Raw genomic sequence first — 19,649 nt, 5'->3', positions numbered from 1 at the left:
GATATCTTTAGTCTTTTAAAATGTAAGGGCATTAAATTGTTATATGTAATTGAATTGTGTAACTTGTGTCTGCTCTTTCTTTCCTATATGAGTTTTACATATTGGAAGTGAGTGGAGTATACTTGGAGAAATCATCCAGGCTGCTAAATAGGGTTACCACCTCATCCCTTTAATTCTGGACACACATTAATTGCACAGGTTCTGGCTGCCTTCAAGACTCCATTTCACCTGGTTTTAATCAGCCACAGAACCTGTGTAATTAATGAGTGTCCAGAATTAAAGGGATGAGGTGGTAACCCTACTGCTAAATAAGCTGAATGGAGCCATTCCTCAAATCCAATACCTGCTGCTAAAACAAGTGGTTGTTACCACCATTTACGGTTCACCTTGACTTTGATGGTAATTTAAACTGGGGGTGGGACCAGTACAATATTGAGGCGCTATTCTTATCTTTTTTTTTACAGATAGATATATATATATATATATATATATATATATACATATACACACACACAATCAGATACATATGTATTATATGTCAATATATGAACTGCACACAGCATCATTCTTTTAAATACAATTTCTATTATTTCCTGCATACTTTCTCGTGTTTATTTTAATACTTCACTGATCAACGTGTTTGTATGTTTATTATTGCGCTTTTGATAAAATTTTATTGAACACTACATTTTAACAATGTGCATCACAATAAAACAATTTCTTCCCTCCCTGTATTTATAATATACTAACGGGTCTATTCGTGAAGCAGTGAAAAGTGTGGGGAAGTGAACAAGTGGAGAAGTTGCCCATGGCAACCAATCAGCATTGAAGTAACATTTAGAATTTGCATACTATACAATTGTACGGAGCAGCTGATTGGTTGCCAAGGGCAACTTCTACACAGGCTCACTTCTCCACTCTTTTCACTGCTTCATGAATAGACCCCTAACTGCTAAAGCTCCACCTGTCACTAACACTAGCTGAGTCTTAAACCACCTGGTTCATGCGTCTTGCCCCATCTCCATGGTAGCCTCCCCAGTCTGCTGGCTTAACATGTACCCGTCCCCTGTCACAGTCCTCAGCAATTATTTTCTTTATTATTCATACAAAACAAGCAGAGGACCAAGGGGCATATTTATCACAATCCATATTTTTAATGCAGTGATAAATATTTTTACTGAAGTTCGCAATGTGAAAATTAATCACTCAAATTTACTATAGGTCTCTTGTCAGGAGACGGGCAGCAGGAAGGGCTTGAAGCAGTGCTTCCTGGTTCGGGTACTCGGCACACACTGCACATGCGAGGCCGTCGGCCAGTGCATGTATCACCAAGGGGCAAAGGCGAGGTAGCCAGTGAATCCCTTTAGAAAAAAAAATGTGTGAAATAGTAGCCTAAAGGGTACTATATGGTATCACCATCTGGAGAGGGCGGGGCCAAGCTCTAGAATGCTTCACATTCTGGAGTTTGGTATATCCGTCAGCACAGCAAAACCCACAGAAACCTAAGCAGGCTGCATTTGCAGACAAAAATGAGACCATGGCAGATATTGGAGATACCTGGGGTATCATTAATATTTATGGGTATCCCCCAAAAACGTCTGTTTTTTTCCAGAATCTCCATATTTCAATTGACAAAGGGTCAAATTTTAAAGTGATATGTGGATCAGGCATTGAGATGTGAATATTTTTCCAGATACACCTCAGAAAAAAACGGAGCATCAGGAGAGGCATTTCCCAGCAATTTTTGCAAATCTTTGACCCCCTATATCTCAAAAACTGTGAGGCCCAGAGAAGAAAAATTTGACATGGTTTAGTAGCTCTGTGGTAGTTTCAAGTGTACAAAGTTTCATGAAAATCTGAGCTGGTGGGTGTCATGCCTGGGTGAACTGGCATGGAATGACCCGGATACCCAAATCCACCTTGTGAGGGCAGCCGTACATATGGTGGCTATTATCTTCGAGAATTAAATTAACTTTTTTAATAACACGGCACCCACTTTTTAATTTTTTTTTCCTTTGCTATTTTCTATTTTGTATGTAAAGTATTAAGTTCAGATTAGTCTGCAAGCTCATTCACCTAGGGGCTGCTTTTGTACATCCCCATGGTCATGATGTGTCCTCCAGATAAAGAAAAGAGAAACAAGTTGTTTGGTACTTAGTACTCACCAGTTAAAACTCTTTCTCTGACTTCTTGGGGACAATTCGATCCCTCAATCATTTGTTGTATAAATGAGAAAGATGGTAATTGTCAGAGCACGGCGTCCGCGCTCTGCTGGCTGCCACACAGCAAGGGGCTCTGTTTGTCCTCTGCCGGCGGTTGGCTCAGTTCCTACTGTACTGTTCTCCAGGTGACGCCATCTTCTTGGGAGACAGCTGATCGGAAGTCCGGCCACTCACAGGACTCTGGCCAGTCAGCTGCTGCTCAGCCAATCACAGATCAAACGGGGGGTGTAAGAGAATTCCGGATGCTGTGTGCAAATGCCTGAACAATGTTGTTGCAGCCATACTGTGACTCCAGTACTCCTGTACACCTTGTACAGAAGCTTGCCACATACCAGTCCGGTTCTGCTCCTGCTTTCACCGGTAACAGCCGGTCCAGCTTCAGTTCTCACCGTAACCAGCCCAGTTCTGCTTCAGGCTCCCACCGGTTCCAGCCCGGTCTTGCTCCATCTCTCATAGGTACCTGCCTGGCCCGACCACTGCTACTACCGGTACCAGCCTGGTTCTGCTACAGGTCTACTTGATTCCAGTCCAGAGGTCCTACAAGCTAAATCTACCATCAAGGCAGTTTTCACTGCCATTACCTATTCATGAAAAAGAGCTATATTCAACCTCCCCGTTTCCTCACAGCTCCGGTGTCCACAGGACCCTCAACAGGATCAATCGCAGGTAATCCTGAACCACAAGTTGTAACAGTAATAGTTGTTCTTCAACTTATCCTTCATGCTCTTTAAGTTCAAACTGAGGAGGGGTTAGAGGGGAGAAGATTTTATACTGCTTAAAAGTTATCTCATTAAGTACTGATGTCTCTAACCCGCACTAACCCAATGGTCATGAATTGTCCCCCAGATGAAGTCACAGAAAGATTTAACTGGTAAGTACCAAAAATTTAGTTTTAATACAAGTAATATTACCTAGAATATTAATACAATATTATATTAACTCAATATTAGTTCAACTGCATAATATACTTGTAGATTTGTACTGTGTTCTAAAAACCTCGAATTACTATTGTTTACTGATAAAATGATTTTTCTGAATGTGAAACAAAAAAATATGAGGAACATACAATCATAAACAAATAGGGGGATATATACTAAGCCTTGGAGAGTGGAAAAAGTGGAGAGAGATAAAGTACCAGACAATGAGTTTGTATTGTAACTGTCATGTTACAGGCTTTGTTTGAAAAATGTCAGGAGCTGATTGGTTGGTACTTTATCTCTCTGTAAAGGCTTAGTACATCTGCACCATATTCTGAAATCTTACCCGAAAGTAATCACTGCACGCTGCCAGCACAGCCTTGTGGGCATGGAACTTCTGTTCTTCAGCCACCAGTGTGACATCACAGAGTATGCCATCATTCCTCTGTTGGTTTAATGCAGACAGGACAGCATCTTTGTGTGACATAGACTGGCAGTGCCTCTGACCTGTCAGCATTTCTTGAATACTGTAAAAAGTGTGAGTACAATAAACATTGTTATTAGACATATGTATTGTTCAGAACTGGTAAAAAGGAATAAGAATTAAAAAAAAAACCTTTAACAAAACATGGCATATAGAACTTTACACAGTTCAACTGTGATGCTGCATTTGCTAAAGACATACATAGAAAATATATACTGTCTTGAAAGGAATACAATAGCTGTACTGAATCTAGTCAGGTGCAAATCACAAAAAATAACATACCAGTTTGATCATTATTCTCAGAGAACAGTATGAAAATTTGAGCATTGCATTTTTAATGGTTTTGTAGATCAAGGACAATTTACTTATGTCACCTGTTGTTAGGTTTTAAGGACACGGCGTACAATACATTCTCACCTAGTGCCTATAAATATAGCAATATATGCAAGCTGGCTTGATGTGCTAATTATTGCATTAAGTTAGAAAATAACCTTGTATTTTCAGAACAACCTTGTCCAATTGAACTATGAATTCAATTTACATTAAGCAACCGTTAAGAATGGTTGGAAACTCTGCCTTCTGGCCATGAAGATACCAGAAAATTCTCTGGTTGGCCCCATTTATCATGTTTTAAAACAAGCAGAACATGGATTCAGTATCAAGCACATTAGGCTGGTCTTTAAGGTGAAAGAGAACTGCTTATATATATGATATTTCTTGTTAGCACAAAAAAAAAAATTTAAGGAATGAGAAAAACTTATATATGTGACTGAGCTAAGAATTACAGATGTGCGCTGGACAGCGGTGCAAGTGGGCGGGTACGGTGTACCCTTAAGAATTTAGACGCAGGTACGGCATACCCACCCCACCGGGCCGCCACTCATTGTGACTGTGCTAAGTTGCCGCTGTGAGCGGGTACCGCTGCTGCCGCTGTGCGCCTCCGCATTGGCGCCTCGCCTTCCCATCCAGCTGCCGCAGCGGCAAGTCGGCAACTTGCAGGGTCATTCAGGAGCAGTCACTGTCTGGAGCACATCATCTCCTGGAGGGGACCAGGAGCAGTCTGACTGCCTGAGGTACAGACAGACTGTGGGGACATTTGTGTATCTGGCACTGTGGGGCAATGTATATCTGGCACTGTGGGGCAATGTATATCTGGCACTGTGGGGGCATTTGTGTATCTGGCACTGTGGGGACATTTGTATATCTGGCACTGTGGGGGCATTTGTGTATCTGGTACTGTGGGACAATAATGTATATCTGTCACTGTGGGGGCATTTGTGTATCTGGCAAAGTGGGGGCATTTATAATCTGGCACTGTGGGGTCAATGTATATCTGGCACTGTGGGGTCATTTGTGTATCTGGCACTGTGGGGACATTTGTGTATCTGGCACTGTGGGGCAATGTATATCTGGCACTGTGGGGGCATTTATAATCTGGCACTGTGGGGGCAATGTATATCTGGCACTGTGGGGGCATTTGTGTATCTGGCACTGTGGGGGCATTTGTATATCTGGCACTGTGGGGCAATGCAGTGGTGGAACTAGAGTGTGGTGGGTCCAGGTGCAATAATATGCTCTGGGCCCCCCCAGTGCCGTAACTAGGCATTTTAGTACTGTGTGCAAGAAACGGCAGTGGCGCCCCCCACCCTCTATGCAAGACAGGGGCAGTGTGCGCCGCAGGCGCGCAAAAAATATATAGGGGCGTGGCCACAAAATAATACCAATTCATACTACGGTGCACAGTAGTCTCCATTATTCAAATTACGCTGCACACCAGGTAGAGCCCCTTTTTACTAGTGATGTGCACCGGACATTTTTCGGGTTTTGTGTTTTGGTTTTGGATTCGGTTCCGCGGTCGTGTTTTGGATTCGGACGCATTTTGGCAAAACCTCCCTGAAAAATTTTTGTCGTATTCGGGTGTGTTTTGGATTCGGGTGTTTTTTTACAAAAAAACCCTCAAAAACAGCTTAAATCATAGAATTTGGGGGTCATTTTGATCCCATAGTCTTATTAACCTCAATAACCATAATTTCCACTCATTTTCAGTCTATTCTGAACACCTCACACTATTATTTTTAGTCCTAAAATTTGCACCGAGGTCGCTGGATGACTAAGCTAAGCGACCCAAGTGGCCGACACAAACACCTGGCCCATCTAGGAGTGGCACTGCGGTGTCAGACAGGATGGCACTTCAAAAAAATAGTCCCCAAACAGCACATGATGCAAAGAAAAAAAGAGGTGCACCAAGGTCGCTGGATGGCAAAGCTAAGCGACACAAGTGGCCGACACAAACACCTGGCCCATCTAGGAGTGGCACTGCAGTGTCAGGCAGGATGGCACTTCAAAAAAATAGTCCCCAAACAGCACATGATGCAAAGAAAAAGGAAAGAAAAAAGAGGTGCAAGATGGAATTGTCCTTGGGCCCTCCCACCCACCCTTATGTTGTATAAACAGGACATGCACACTTTAACAAACCCATCATTTCAGCGACAGGGTCTGCCACACAACTGTGACTGAAATGACTGGTTGGTTTGGGCCCCCACCAAAAAAGAAGCAATCAATCTCTCCTTACACAAACTGGCTCTACAGAGGCAAGATGTCCACCTCCTCCTCATCGTCCGATTCCTCACCCCTTTCACTGTGTACATCCCCCTCCTCACAGATTATTAATTCGTCCCCACTGGAATCCACCATCTCAGGTCCTTGTGTACTTTCTGGAGGCAATTGCTGGTGAATGTCTCCGCGGAGGAATTGATTATAATTCATTTTGATGACCATCATCTTCTCCACATTTTCTGGAAGTAACCTCATACGCCGATTGCTGACAAGGTGAGCGGCTGCACTAAACACTCTTTCGGAGTACACACTGGAGGGTGGGCAACTTAGGTAAAATAAAGCCAGTTTCTGCAAGGGCCTCTAAATTGCCTCTTTTTCCTGCCAGTATACGTACGGACTGTCTGACGTGCCTACTTGGATGCGGTCACTCATATAATCCTCCACCATTCTTTCAATGGTGAGAGAATCATATGCAGTGACAGTAGACGACATGTCAGTAATCGTTGGCAGATCCTTCAGTCCGGACCAGATGTCAGCACTCGCTTCAGACTGCCCTGCATCACCGCCAGCGGGTGGGCTCGGAATTCTTAGCCTTTTCCTCGCACCCCCAGTTGCGGGAGAATGTGAAGGAGGAGCTGTTGACGGGTCACGTTCCGCTTGACTTGACAATTTTCTCACCAGCAGGTCTTTGAACCTCTGAAGACTTGTGTCTGCCGGAAAGAGAGATCCAACGTAGGTTTTGAATCTAGGATCGAGCACGGTTGCCAAAATGTAGTGCTCTGATTTCAACAGATTGACCACCCGTGAATCCTGGTTAAGCGAATTAAGGGCTCCAGCCACAAGTCCCACATGCCTAGCGGAATCGCTCTGTTTTAGCTCCTCCTTCAATGTCTCCAGCTTCTTCTGCAAAAGCCTGATGAGGGGAATGACCTGACTCAGGCTGGCAGTGTCTGAACTGACTTCACGTGTGGCAAGTTCAAAGGGTTGCAGAACCTTGCACAACGTTGAAATCATTCTCCACTGCGCTTGAGTCAGGTGCATTCCCCCTCCTTTGCCTATATCATAGGCAGATGTATAGGCTTGAATGGACTTTTGCTGCTCCTCCATCCTCTGAAGCATATAGAGAGTTGAATTCCACCTCTTTACCACCTCTTGCTTCAGATGATGGCAGGGCAGGTTCAGGACTGTTTGCTGGTGCTCCAGTCTTCGGCACGCGGTGGCTGAATGCCGAAAGTGGCCCGCAATTCTTCGGCCCACCGACAGCATCTCTTGCACGCCCCTGTCGTTTTTTAAATAATTCTTCACCACCAAATTCAATGTATGTGCAAAACATGGGACGTGCTGGAATTTGCCCAGATGTAATGCACGCACAATATTGCTGGCGTTGTCCGATGTCACAAATCCCCAGGAGAGTCCATTTGGGGTAAGCCATTCTGCGATGATGTTCCTCAGTTTTTGTAAGAGGTTGTCAGCTGTGTGCCTCTTCTGGAAAGCGGTGATATAAAGCGTAGCCTGCCTAGGAACGAGTTGGCGTTTGCGAGATGCTGCTACTGGTGCCGCCGCTGCTGTTCTTGCTGCGGTAGGCAATACATCTACCCAGTGGGCTGTCACAGTCATATAGTCCTGAGTCTGCCCTGCTCCACTTGTCCACATGTCCGTGGTTAAGTGGACATTGGGTACAACTGCATTTTTTTAGGACACTGGTGACTCTTTTTCTGAGGTCTGTGTACATTTTCGGTATCGCCTGCCTAGAGAAATGGAACCTAGATGGTATTTGGTACCGGGGACACAGTACCTTAATCAAGTCTGTAGTTGCCTGTGAATTAACGGTGGATAACGGAAACACGTTTCTCACCGCCCAGGCTGCCAAGGCCTGAGTTATCCGCTTTGCAGCAGGATGACTGCTGTGATATTTCATCTTCCTCGCAAAGGACTGTTGGACAGTCAATTGCTTACTGGAAGTAGTACAAGTGGTCTTCCGACTTCCCCTCTGGGATGACGATCGACTCCCAGCAGCAACAACAGCTGCGCCAGTTGCAGTAGGCGTTACACTCAAGGATGCATCAGAGGAATCCCAGGCAGGAGAGGACTCGTCAGACTTGACAGTGACATGGCCTGCAGGACTATTGGCTTTCCTGTGTAAGGAGGAAATTGACACTGAGGGAGTTGGTGGTGTGGTTTGCAGGAGCTTGGTTACAAGAGGAAGGGATTTAGTGGTCAGTGGACTGCTTCCGCTGTCATCCAAAGTTTTTGAACTTGTCACTGACTTATGATGAATGCGCTGCAGGTGACGTATAAGGGAGGATGTTCCGAGGTGGTTAACGTCCTTACCCCTACTTATTACAGCTTGACAAAGGCAATACACGGCTTGACACCTGTTGTCCGCATTTGTGTTAAAATAATTCCACACCGAAGAGGTGATTTTTTTTGTAATTTGACCAGGCATGTCAATGGCCATATTCGTCCCACGGACAACAGGTGCCTGACTTAAACAAACCACCTCACCATCAGAATCCTCCTTGTCAATTTCCTCCTCAGCGCCAGCAACACCCATATCCTCATCCTGGTGTACTTCAACAGTGACATCTTCAATTTGACTATCAGGAACTGGACTGCGGGTGCTCCTTCCAGCACTTGCAGGGGGCGTGCAAATGGTGGAAGGCGCCACCTCTTCCCGTCCAGTGTTGGGAAGGTCAGGCATCGCAGCCGACACAATTGGACTCTCCTTGGGGATTTGTGATTTAGAAGAATACACAGTTCTTTGCTGTGCTTTTGCCAGCTTAAGTCTTTTCATTTTTCTAGCGAGAGGATGAGTGCTTCCATCCTCATGTGAAACTGAAACACTAGCCATGAACATAGGCCAGGGCCTCAGCCGTTCCTTGCCACTCCGTGTCGTAAATGGCATATTGGCAAGTTTACGCTTCTCCTCAGACGCTTTTAATTTTGATTTTTGGGTAATTTTACTGAACTTTTGTGTTTTGGATTTTACATGCTCTCTACTATGACATTGGGCATTGGCCTTGGCAGACGACGTTGATGGCATTTCATCGTCTCGGCCATGACTAGTGGCAGCAGCTTCAGCACGAGGTGGAAGTGGATCTTGATCTTTCCCTATTTTACCCTCCACATTTTTGTTCTCCATTTTTTAATGTGTGGAATTATATGCCAGTATCAATAGCAATGGCCTACTACTATATATACTGCGCACAACTGAAATGCACCACAGGTATGGATGGATAGTATACTTGACGACACAGAGGTAGGTAGAGCAGTGGCCTACGGTACCGTACTGCTATATATTATATACTGGTGGTCAGCAAACTGTGCAAAACTGAAATGCACCACAGGTATGGATGGATAGTATACTTGACGACACAGAGGTAGATAGAGCAGTGGCCTACTGTACCGTACTGCTATATATTATATACTGGTGGTCAGCAAACTGTGCAAAACTGAAATGCACCACAGGTATGGATGGATAGTATACTTGACGACACAGAGGTAGGTAGAGCAGTGGCCTAATGTACCGTACTGCTATATATTATATACTGGTGGTCAGCAAACTGTGCAAAACTGAAATGCACCACAGGTATGGATGGATAGTATACTTGACGACACAGAGGTAGGTAGAGCAGTGGCCTTCTGTACCGTACATGTATATATTATATACTGGTGGTTAGCAAAATTATGCACTGTACTCCTACTATATACTACAATGCAGCACAGATATGGAGCGTTTTTCAGGCAGAGAACGTATAATACTGGTGGTCACTGGTCAGCAAAACTCTGCACTGTACTCCTCCTATATAATACCGCTGGTCCCCAGTCCCCACAATAAAGCAGTGTGAGCACAGATATATGCAGCACACTGAGCACAGATATGGGCGTTTTTCAGGCAGAGAACGTATAATACTGGTGGTCAGTGGTCAGCAAAACTCTGCACTGTACTCCTCCTATAATACTGCTGGTCCCCAGAATAAAGATATTTGCAGCCCCCTGAAAGCTCTGAAACAAAGTGAGAGGACGCCAGCCACGTCCTCTCACTATCATTTCCAATGCACGAGTGAAAAATGGCGGCGACGCGCGGCTCCTTATATAGAATCCGAATCTCGCGAGAATCCGACAGCGGGATGATGACGTTCGGGCGCGCTCGGGTTAACCGAGCAATACTGGAGTATCCGAGTATGCCTCGGACCCGTGTAAAATGGGTGAAGTTCGGGGGGGTTCGGATTCCGAGGAACCGAACCCGCTCATCACTACTTTTTACACATTACGGCAGACAGCATCCCCCTTTATACACATTAAGGCAGACAGTCCCCCTTTTTACACATTACAGCAGGCAGCGTCCCCTTTTTTCACATTACGGCAGACAGTCCCCCTTTTTACACATTACAGCAGGCAGCGTCCCCCTTTTTACACATTACAGCAGGCAGCGTCCCCCTTTTTACACATCACGGCAGGCAGCGTCCCCCTTTTTACACATTATAGCAGGCAGCATCCCCCTTTTTACACATTACAGCAGGCAGCGTCCCCCTTTTTACACATTACGGCAGGCAGCGTCCCCCTTTTTACACATTACAGCAGGCAGCGTCCCCCTTTTTACACATTACGGCAGACAGCGTCCCCTTTTTACACATTGTGGGAGAGAAAGAGAGAGAGAGTGATACTTACCATCTCTCCCCGCTGGCAGTCAGGCTCCTCGTGTAGGCAGTTCCATTCCCGGGCAGCGGAGACGGAGGAGGAGGGAGGGGGACTGGAGCCGCAGCAGTGCTATGTAATTGGTGGAGGCGCCGCTGCCAGCATCCCAGCATTCACAGCAGCGCCGGGCAGCCAATACGGAAGGAGAGGGGACTGCTGCAGCGGCGCTACTACCAATGACATAGCTACTACCAAAACCAAAACCCACTGACAAATTAGAACCAAAACCAGAAAAAATGGTCCAGCGCCAGTGGTGCAAGTAGAAAAAAAAAGTCTTATAGGTACTGTGTGCCTTCGGCGCGCACGTCAAAAAATCGGTGTGGCAAAATGCCACGTGGGCCGTGGCCAATGAAAATGGCATGGTACACAGATGGAGGGTCCAGATACACATATGACACCAATAATGCCAGATATACATTGCCCCAGAGTGCCAGGTACACATTGCCCCAGAGTGCCAGATACACAAATTCCCCAGAGTGCCAGATTACAAATGCCCCCACAATGCCGGATACACAAATGTCCCTGCAGTGCCGGATACACAAATGCCCCTGCAGTGCCAGATACACAAATGTCCCCGCAGTGCCAGATACACAAATGCCCCCACAGTGTCAGATATACATTGCCCCACAGTGCCAGATATACATTGCCCCCACAGTGCCAGATTATAAATGCCCCCACAGTGCCAGATATACATTGCCCCACAGTGCCACATACAAAAATGCCCCCACAGTGCCAGATATACTTTGCCCCAGGGGTGGAACTTCTGGCAGTGCAGCCAGTGCAATGCACTGGGGCCCCGCCGCACTGAAGAGGCCCCAGTGCAATGCACTGGCTCAGTGCAATGCACTGGTTTTGGATCTGTATTTTTTTTTTAAATTGATTAAAAAAAGCTAAAATTACAACATTTGGGCCTCTTTTTTTGTTCCTACAGTCAGAGCCGGCCCTAACCAATATGATGCCCTAGGCAAGATTTTGGCTGGTGTCCCCTAGCACCACCGCTGGTTCCGCCTCTGACCTTGCACCTTTTTCCCAGCACCATCACCCCTCACCCATAGCAGTCCTTATTTTGGTGTTTGTACCCCTATATTTTAAATAGGAACAGTTTGCACATTTGGCGCACAGCCCAAAAAGGGGTGTGTTTTTGCTGGCAAGGGGCATGGCCACACAATAGTTACCCCAATTCCAATTACGCCACACAGTACTGCAACGTCATTCACATTTGATCATGCGATAGTGTTCATAAATCATATTACATCCCACAGTAGCATCACTGTACCTTATAAACGGTACTACTCACAGTAGAGCCCCTTAATCACATTACATCACACTCTATTGTTCTTTATTCACATTAAACGACACAGTAGTGCCTTTCTATACGCAACGCGAAATAGTAGAGCACCTTATACACATAATGCCACACATTAGTAATGCATTTATACACATAATTCCACACAGTGATGCCCCTTACACATATGAGACACATTATTAATGTCCTTATAAACATAATGCGCCTTACACATTATGACAACCTTTATTAATGCCCTTTTACACATAATGTCCCTTACACATGAGCCGCACATGATTAATGCCCTTATACACATAATGACACACATAGTGCCCCCTACACATTTGCTGCACATTATTAGTGCCCCTATACACATAATGACACACATACAGTAGTACCCTTTTACACATATGCCGCACATTATTAATGCCCTTATACACATAATGACACGCATAGTGCCCCTTACACATATGTTGCACATTATTAATGCATTTTTACATGACACACATAATGCTCCTTACCCATATTCCGAACACTACTGCACAACCAACCCACTCACATGCACACAGCAATCACACTGCCACAAACACTGTGACCTCTGCCTCTGCTTGGATACAGATGTGTCCTCATAAATATTGCCTCAATGCTAACATATGGCACCTTTTTTAATGAAAATGCATCTTATTTGCATTGCTATGTGGCTAGGATGCACAAGCAGCTTCTACTAATTGAAATTATATGCAGCATGCCTATATACTGTGTGAGACTGTGGCTGTATCTGCATATGAAATGCTACACACAGAATATAGGCATGCCGCATATCATTTTAATCAGCAGAAGCTGCTGATGCCCCTAGGCATAGCAAATGCCCTAGGCAACTGCCTAGTTTGCCTATGCCTATGGCCGGCTCTGCCTACAGTATTTAATCCTCAATAACCTTAATTTTGTCTGCTCAGCTCATACTGCAGGGATTCAAAGGGCTTTTATATGTACATGAACAAACACACTGATGTACAGCACACAGAACAGTACAAACAATAGAACAATATTTTTTTTTTTTCAATTCGCAGTTCAGCTCACACTGCGGGATGAAATGGCTTTTATATATATGAGAACAAAGTTGCAGTGGGGTTACAGCGCGCAGAACAGTACAAACAAGAGGACATTTTTATTTTTAATTTGCAACTCAGCTTAAAAGGGATTTTCTATATACATGAACAAAGTCGCACTGGGGTACATTGCACAGAACAGTACAAACAATAGAACTTTTTTTATTTTTTAAATTCGCAACTCAGCTCACACTGCAGGAATGAAATGGCTTTTATATAAATGTAAACAGAGTTGCAGTGGGGTACAGTGCACAGAACAGTACAAACAGGAGAACAATACATTTACACACATTTTTTTGTCTTTCAAATTTGCACCTCAGCTCACACGGCAGAGATTCAAAGAGCTTTTCTATATACATAAACAAATGTGCACTGTGGTATAGCATATAGAACAGTACAAACAATTTAACAATACACACACACACATTCTATCTATCTATCTATCTATCTATATATATTATATATATATGTATATATTTAAAAAAAATTACACTGCAGGGATTCAGAGGGCTTTTCTATATCTGTGAACAAGTCACACTGGGGTACAGTGCACACAGGCTGTACAAACGTTTACTTTTTATTAACTTTATACTACTTTTTTTCGCAATGCAGTCACACTGCAGTGCTTATCTGTGAATGCAGTGGGGTATGGCCTGCAGCACCCCTGTGTGACAGAATTAGACTAAGGGGACTGGACACAACACAGCCACCTGATGGACACAGCACAGCCACTTGATGGACACAACACAGCTTGTGAATGGAGACAGCACAGTTGTGGATGTACAAAGTACAGTTTTGGATAGACACAGCACAGCTTGTATATGGACACAGCAGAGCACAACACAGCATTAAGCAGGATGTGAAATGGTTACCACCGTGGGGTCTTTATATAGACTTCAAAACCTGTGAGAATTTGATGCCGGATGACATTTTTTTACATAAACTGAACCATTCATCTCTACTAAAAACATGATTGATGTGAGAAATGTGGCAGTCCAGTTCGGATGCCACCCCGGGTGTTTGCAGGACAGGGCACAACAGTTCGGGTGCCCCGAACTAAGGTGACCTGGGTTTAGGACTGGACCAGGAGGAAGCCCCAGGGAGGTGTTGAGACACAGCAGGTTGTCTCTTTATTGTTGTGTCAAAGATTATCTGGCAGTTAGAAATTATATTATTGTATTGCTGTTGATACACAGCAATACCCTGCAATTTCACACATGAGATCCCATCCATGCAGGTCCGGTCCAGGTATTGGAGCAAGCGCTCCCAGCAATCAGGCACACCTGTGCCACACTTTTATAAAGCTCGTTAGGGCAAGGGCTCAGGGCTCCTGATGCCAACAAGTGGCCAGGCGATAGAGGGCGGGGACGTGGGTCAGAGACAGGGAGCCTGAGATTGTGTACATGTGGTTTGTGAATTGGTGCCTAATTAAGGTGCCCATTGAAACTTGCAGTGAAAAGTCTGTTTACTATGCTGTGGAAGTAAATGGACTGCTTTTCTTTCATACAACTGTGTCCGTCTTGTCTGGTGGAAGGTCGCATGCTACTATATATATATTATATATAATCTTATTAAATACTTTGTTCTTTACATAGTTGAATGTGCTGACAACAAAATCACACAAAAATTATCAATGGAAATCAAATTTATTAACCCATGGAGGTCTGGATTTGGAGTCACCCTCAAAATTAAAGTGGAAAAACACACTACAGGCTGATCCAACTTTGATGTAATGTCCTTAAAACAAGTCAAAATGAGGCTCAGTAGTGTGTGTGGCCTCCACGTGCCTGTATGACCTCCCTACAACCCACACAAGTGGCTCAGGTAGTGCAGCTCATCCAGGATGGCACATCAATGCGAGCTGTGGCAAGAAGGTTTGCTGTGTCTGTCAGCGTAGTGTCCAGAGCATGGAGGCGCTACCAGGAGACAGGCCAGTACATCAGGAGACGTGGAGGAGGCCGTAGAAGGGCAACAACCCAGCAGCAGGACCGCTACCTCTGCCTTTGTGCAAGGAGGAACAGAAGGAGCACTGCCAGAGCCTTGCAAAATGACCTCCAGCAAGCCACAAATGTGCATGTGTCTACTCAAACGATCAGAAACAGACTCCATGAGGGTGGTATGAGGGCCCGACGCCCAGAGGTGGGGGTTGTGCTTACAGCCCAACACCGTGCAGGACGTTTGGCATTTGCCAGAGAACACCAAGATTGGCAAATTCGCCACTTGCACCCTGTGCTCTTCACAGATGAAAGCAGGTTCTCACTGAGCACATGTGACAGACGTGACAGAGTCTGGAGACGCCAAAGAGAACGTTCTGCTGCCTGCAACATCCTCCAGCATGACTGGTTTGGCAGTGGGTCAGTAATGGTGTGGGGTGGCATTTCTTTGGGGGGCCGCACAACCCTCCATGTGCTTGCCAGAGGTAGCCTGACTGTCCTTAGGTACTGAGATGAGATCCTCAGACCCCTTGTGAGACCATATGCTGGTGCGGTTGGCCCTGGGTTCCTCCTAATGCAAGACATGTGGCTGGAGTGTTTCAGCAGTTCCTGCAAGATGAAGGCATTGATGCTATGGACTGGCCCGCCTGTTCCCCAGACCTGAATCCAATTGAGCACATCTGGGACATCAAGTTTCGCTCCATCAACCAATGCCACGTTGCACCACAGACTGTCCAGGAGTTGGCGGATGCTTTAGTCCAGGTCTGGGAGGAGATCCCTCAGGAGACCATCCACCACCTCATCAGGAGCATGCCCAGGCGTTGTAGGGAGGTCATACAGGCACGTGGAGGCCACATACACTACTGAGCCTCATTTTGACTTGTTTTAAGGACATTACATCAAAGTTGGATCAGCCTGTAGTGTGTTTTTCCACTTTAATTTTGAGGGTGACTCCAAATCCAGACCTCCATGGGTTAATAACTTTGATTTCCATTGATAATTTTAGTGTGATTTTGTTGTCAGCACATTCAACTATGTAAAGAACAAAGTATTTAATAAGAATATTTCATTCATTCAGATCTAGGATGTGTTATTTTAGTGTTCCCTTTATTTTTTTGAGCAGTGTATATACTGTCAAAGTCAGAAAAATAGCACGATGCACACTGCCATATTTGCACCTCATACAGGTCCGCGCTGCGCATGCGTGCGCTCTCCCGTGCGTGCGCATACTCGCTGTTGCGGGCACCCGCGGGCGCGCAGTACGTGCATTTACGGTAGAGTTCATGTGTTCGTAGCGTGCGACTCAATCGTTACATATTTTCACTATATAATGTATTTTGTAGATTATGGTCCCTTTGATAGAATCTGAAAGTTTAGTTAATGTAGCATGTTCATGGACAGAGAAATCCCTCTTTGTTTGATACGAAGGGTCAGACAGGAGTAATACAGTGGTGTTTAGTATCCATCGGAAGAGTATTTAATTAGCAATATTCCGGTGTTGGTTTGAAGCGGATTAATCGCTCGTGCGAATAGTTATGGACATAAGAAGTTTATGTCCATTTACTATTATTTGCACTTACTTATCCATGCGGCGGGAAACCTAGTTTCCCACCCACCTGTGCAGTTGGAAATCGTCACAGCCCACCTGTATGAATCAACCTATGACCTTTTGTTATAATGCGAGGAGGAATTCCTGTGTCCAATGAACAATGAGATTGTAGGGACCATTGAATTGTATTGTGTGTGGGGCATAAATAGACAAGCCGATCACATCCAGCTCACTCTTCAACGGTTCTCATTGCTGAAAATCGGGAGCTGGATGTCCAGAGGCGCATGCGATCGTTCCCCTTGTGCGTAAGTTTTCTCCGCAATCCTATTGTCTTTCTTGTTATTATGGGCCATATTTCTCTCTCTCTTCTCTTTCTCTCGTATTCTCTTAAACGTAATAGTATTGTATTGTATTTCATGTGTAGTTACCTGGTTAGTTAGTCTATGTTATATTGTAGTGTGTGACTTGTATTGTATTATTCTTTTTGCAAGTATAACATTCATATAAGGCGTTAGACCCTAAGCACGGTATCTGTGTATTTCTTATAGTGTTAAGTATTCACAGAGCGTCGGTGACGCTCAAACAGCTTTTAAGTTAATAAGGTTACACTGTGTTGCATCTACACCCTATCTCTACACTAAGGTTTTACTGCATATTATATTGTTTATGGTTTAGATATAAAGGTTTAACATTGTGAGCGTCTGCGCCGCTGGTGATCTCCTCGTGGTCCCGAGCGTCCGCTACGCTATAGCGAACCATTACGTTAGTCAGCAGCCAATAGCGTGCCTGCCTGTGATCTCTTGGCCGTGAGCGAACGTGACGCTTGAGCGTCTCGGCTACGGCTAAGCGATTGTTACGCAACGTGCGTACCCTTACGGTACTCCATACGTAAATAGCGTACAGTGTTCTTAGACCTCATAAAGGGTTTTATATAAGATAAATATTTAGCTTTATCAATTGGCGGCTCGTCCTGTCCTTCACATATCTCTGCTAGGTAATTTCAGCAGACATTATCCAGCAGCAAAGGGCGGGAGGTCATATTCCTCGTAGTGCTGTTTGGATAAGCGTCTGCTTCGCTTAGTAAAGGGTGCTGAAGGAATCCGGAACTGGAGGTAAGAACAACACGCTAGTGTCTTTTAAAACTGTTTATTTCTGTCTTGCGTACACACGCACATATCTGCATTTCTTTTTCATTCGTGTATTTTCATATCACTCTCCTGTTTGCCATTTTATAATTGATAAAACGTGCTAAGAGAGATTTGTCGCTATTTCATAGTTAAAGTGTAAATGTAATATATAAAGGGATAAAGTGTAAAACCCACACGCAACTCTACCTAAGGTATAAGGAGAGATTGGTGTGTTGCGCGGTAGACGATCGAGGATCATCTACATTGATAAAACGTGTTAGTTGTGTTACAGTGGATATTTGCTTTGCGTACACGTGTCTCTAACAAAGGGTGAGACTCGCGTACGCAACTCAAAGGCCGACGCACGCAGCGTAAATTACGCAACGGAGCGTCCGGGTACGCCCACGTAACTCAAATCACACGATAGTGTTATTGCAACAGGCGGAAAGGTGGCAACGTGGTAAGTAGCGCAAGTCTATTTTAGTGTCCGAAATTTAGATTAACAGATCCTTCTCCAAATTCACAACACATCTGGTCTAAAGAAAATTTCTGCGCAGAAATAGAAATAGAAACAAAAGTGTACATGTGGTGAGTGAGTGTTTGCAATTATACAATTTTGAGGTTGAACCACAAGAAAAGTATCGAGTTCTCGTGGAGGTACATACATGTAAGTGACGTGCATGGTGGCTAGGGAGGCATCCCTGGTTAAACATAAAATTTGAGCATTACAGTGTAGCAGACCAGGAGGTCATACTGTAACAGACCAGGAGGTCGCATAACAGACCAGGAGGTCCAGGTACAGCAGACAAGGAAGTCCGCTATAGAGACAAGTAGCACAACACCAAGAAGGGTTGGTGCGGAACCCATATAGGCCATTAAGCTCTGGCTGAAGGAATTCGCAGCCGAAATTTTCGATTCCACTGGTCGCTCCGCACATAAGATTAGTTGCTTATGTGCTGAACGATTGTACCGCACGTAATTGTGTGCATTAGTAAACCTGACCGGTACCATTTTGCGTACGAAGGTCATAAACGCTATTTGTACATTTTAACGTGATTTGTGAAATTTTTTTATTTTAAGGGAAGTTCGCTGGTCACTCAGGAACTATCCAACAACCGATACTTGCTGGGGAACGCGCCCCAGTAAATAAAGGTTCACACTCACAGGGGCCCTAGGTTGGGTACAACAGCTCTGGATACAGTGATTGTGTTACTGGCCAACGTGGGCGAGAAGTGAGTGGAGTACTCGGTAAACTTCACCGCCAGCCTGCCCCGGACATCTTGGTTTTTGTAAGGGTTCGCTGAAGAAAAGCAACACCTGCAAGTTATGGGGGCCAGTTGTTCGGGTAGGGGGCGATCAACCTCGGTTCGGGTTGATTTAGTAAACCGACCAATCGGGTCGGCAAGGTATGTAATGTGTGAAAAATACGGTTCACACACAGAGGTCTTATGTGATGAATGGGAAAGAATGACTGTACATGACGGGGAGAAATTCCCAAGAATAGGCAGCTTTAGCCCAGAAGTGTTACTAAATCTAAGGAGAAGGATAGGTCTTATTAAACCAGCAAAGAGACGGATCAAACATTATGATTATTTGCAGTTATGGCAACAGGAAAGTGAAATGCAAAGAGAGTTAACTGACATATCTGACTCTCATCTTGGGAGGAGAGATGTGGCAATGGAGAGAATTATGGTTGCGGAGAAAGGCACAATGTTGAACAATAAAAACGCACTTAGCAACTGTAGTATAGATGATAAGAATAAGTGTA

At 44.8% G+C, this 19,649-nt stretch overlaps 1 protein-coding gene across 1 annotated transcript in view; it reads right to left on the bottom strand.

Moving 5' to 3' along the window:
• The window catches only part of KLHL32 (kelch like family member 32), a 320,778-nt gene that overhangs the window by 181,726 nt on the left and 119,403 nt on the right, over positions 1–19,649 (bottom strand). Inside the window, exon 3 of the mRNA XM_063917019.1 lies at positions 3,486–3,666. Coding sequence (XP_063773089.1) covers positions 3,486–3,666 — 181 coding nt within the window. The remainder of the gene's footprint in view (positions 1–3,485; positions 3,667–19,649) is intronic.

This window comes from Pseudophryne corroboree, chromosome 4, assembly GCF_028390025.1.
Source record: "Pseudophryne corroboree isolate aPseCor3 chromosome 4, aPseCor3.hap2, whole genome shotgun sequence".
In the NCBI taxonomy this organism is placed as follows: Eukaryota; Metazoa; Chordata; class Amphibia; order Anura; family Myobatrachidae; genus Pseudophryne; species Pseudophryne corroboree.
The sequence above is the reverse complement of the archived record's forward strand: the minus strand, read 5'-3'. Positions and strand labels throughout refer to the sequence as shown.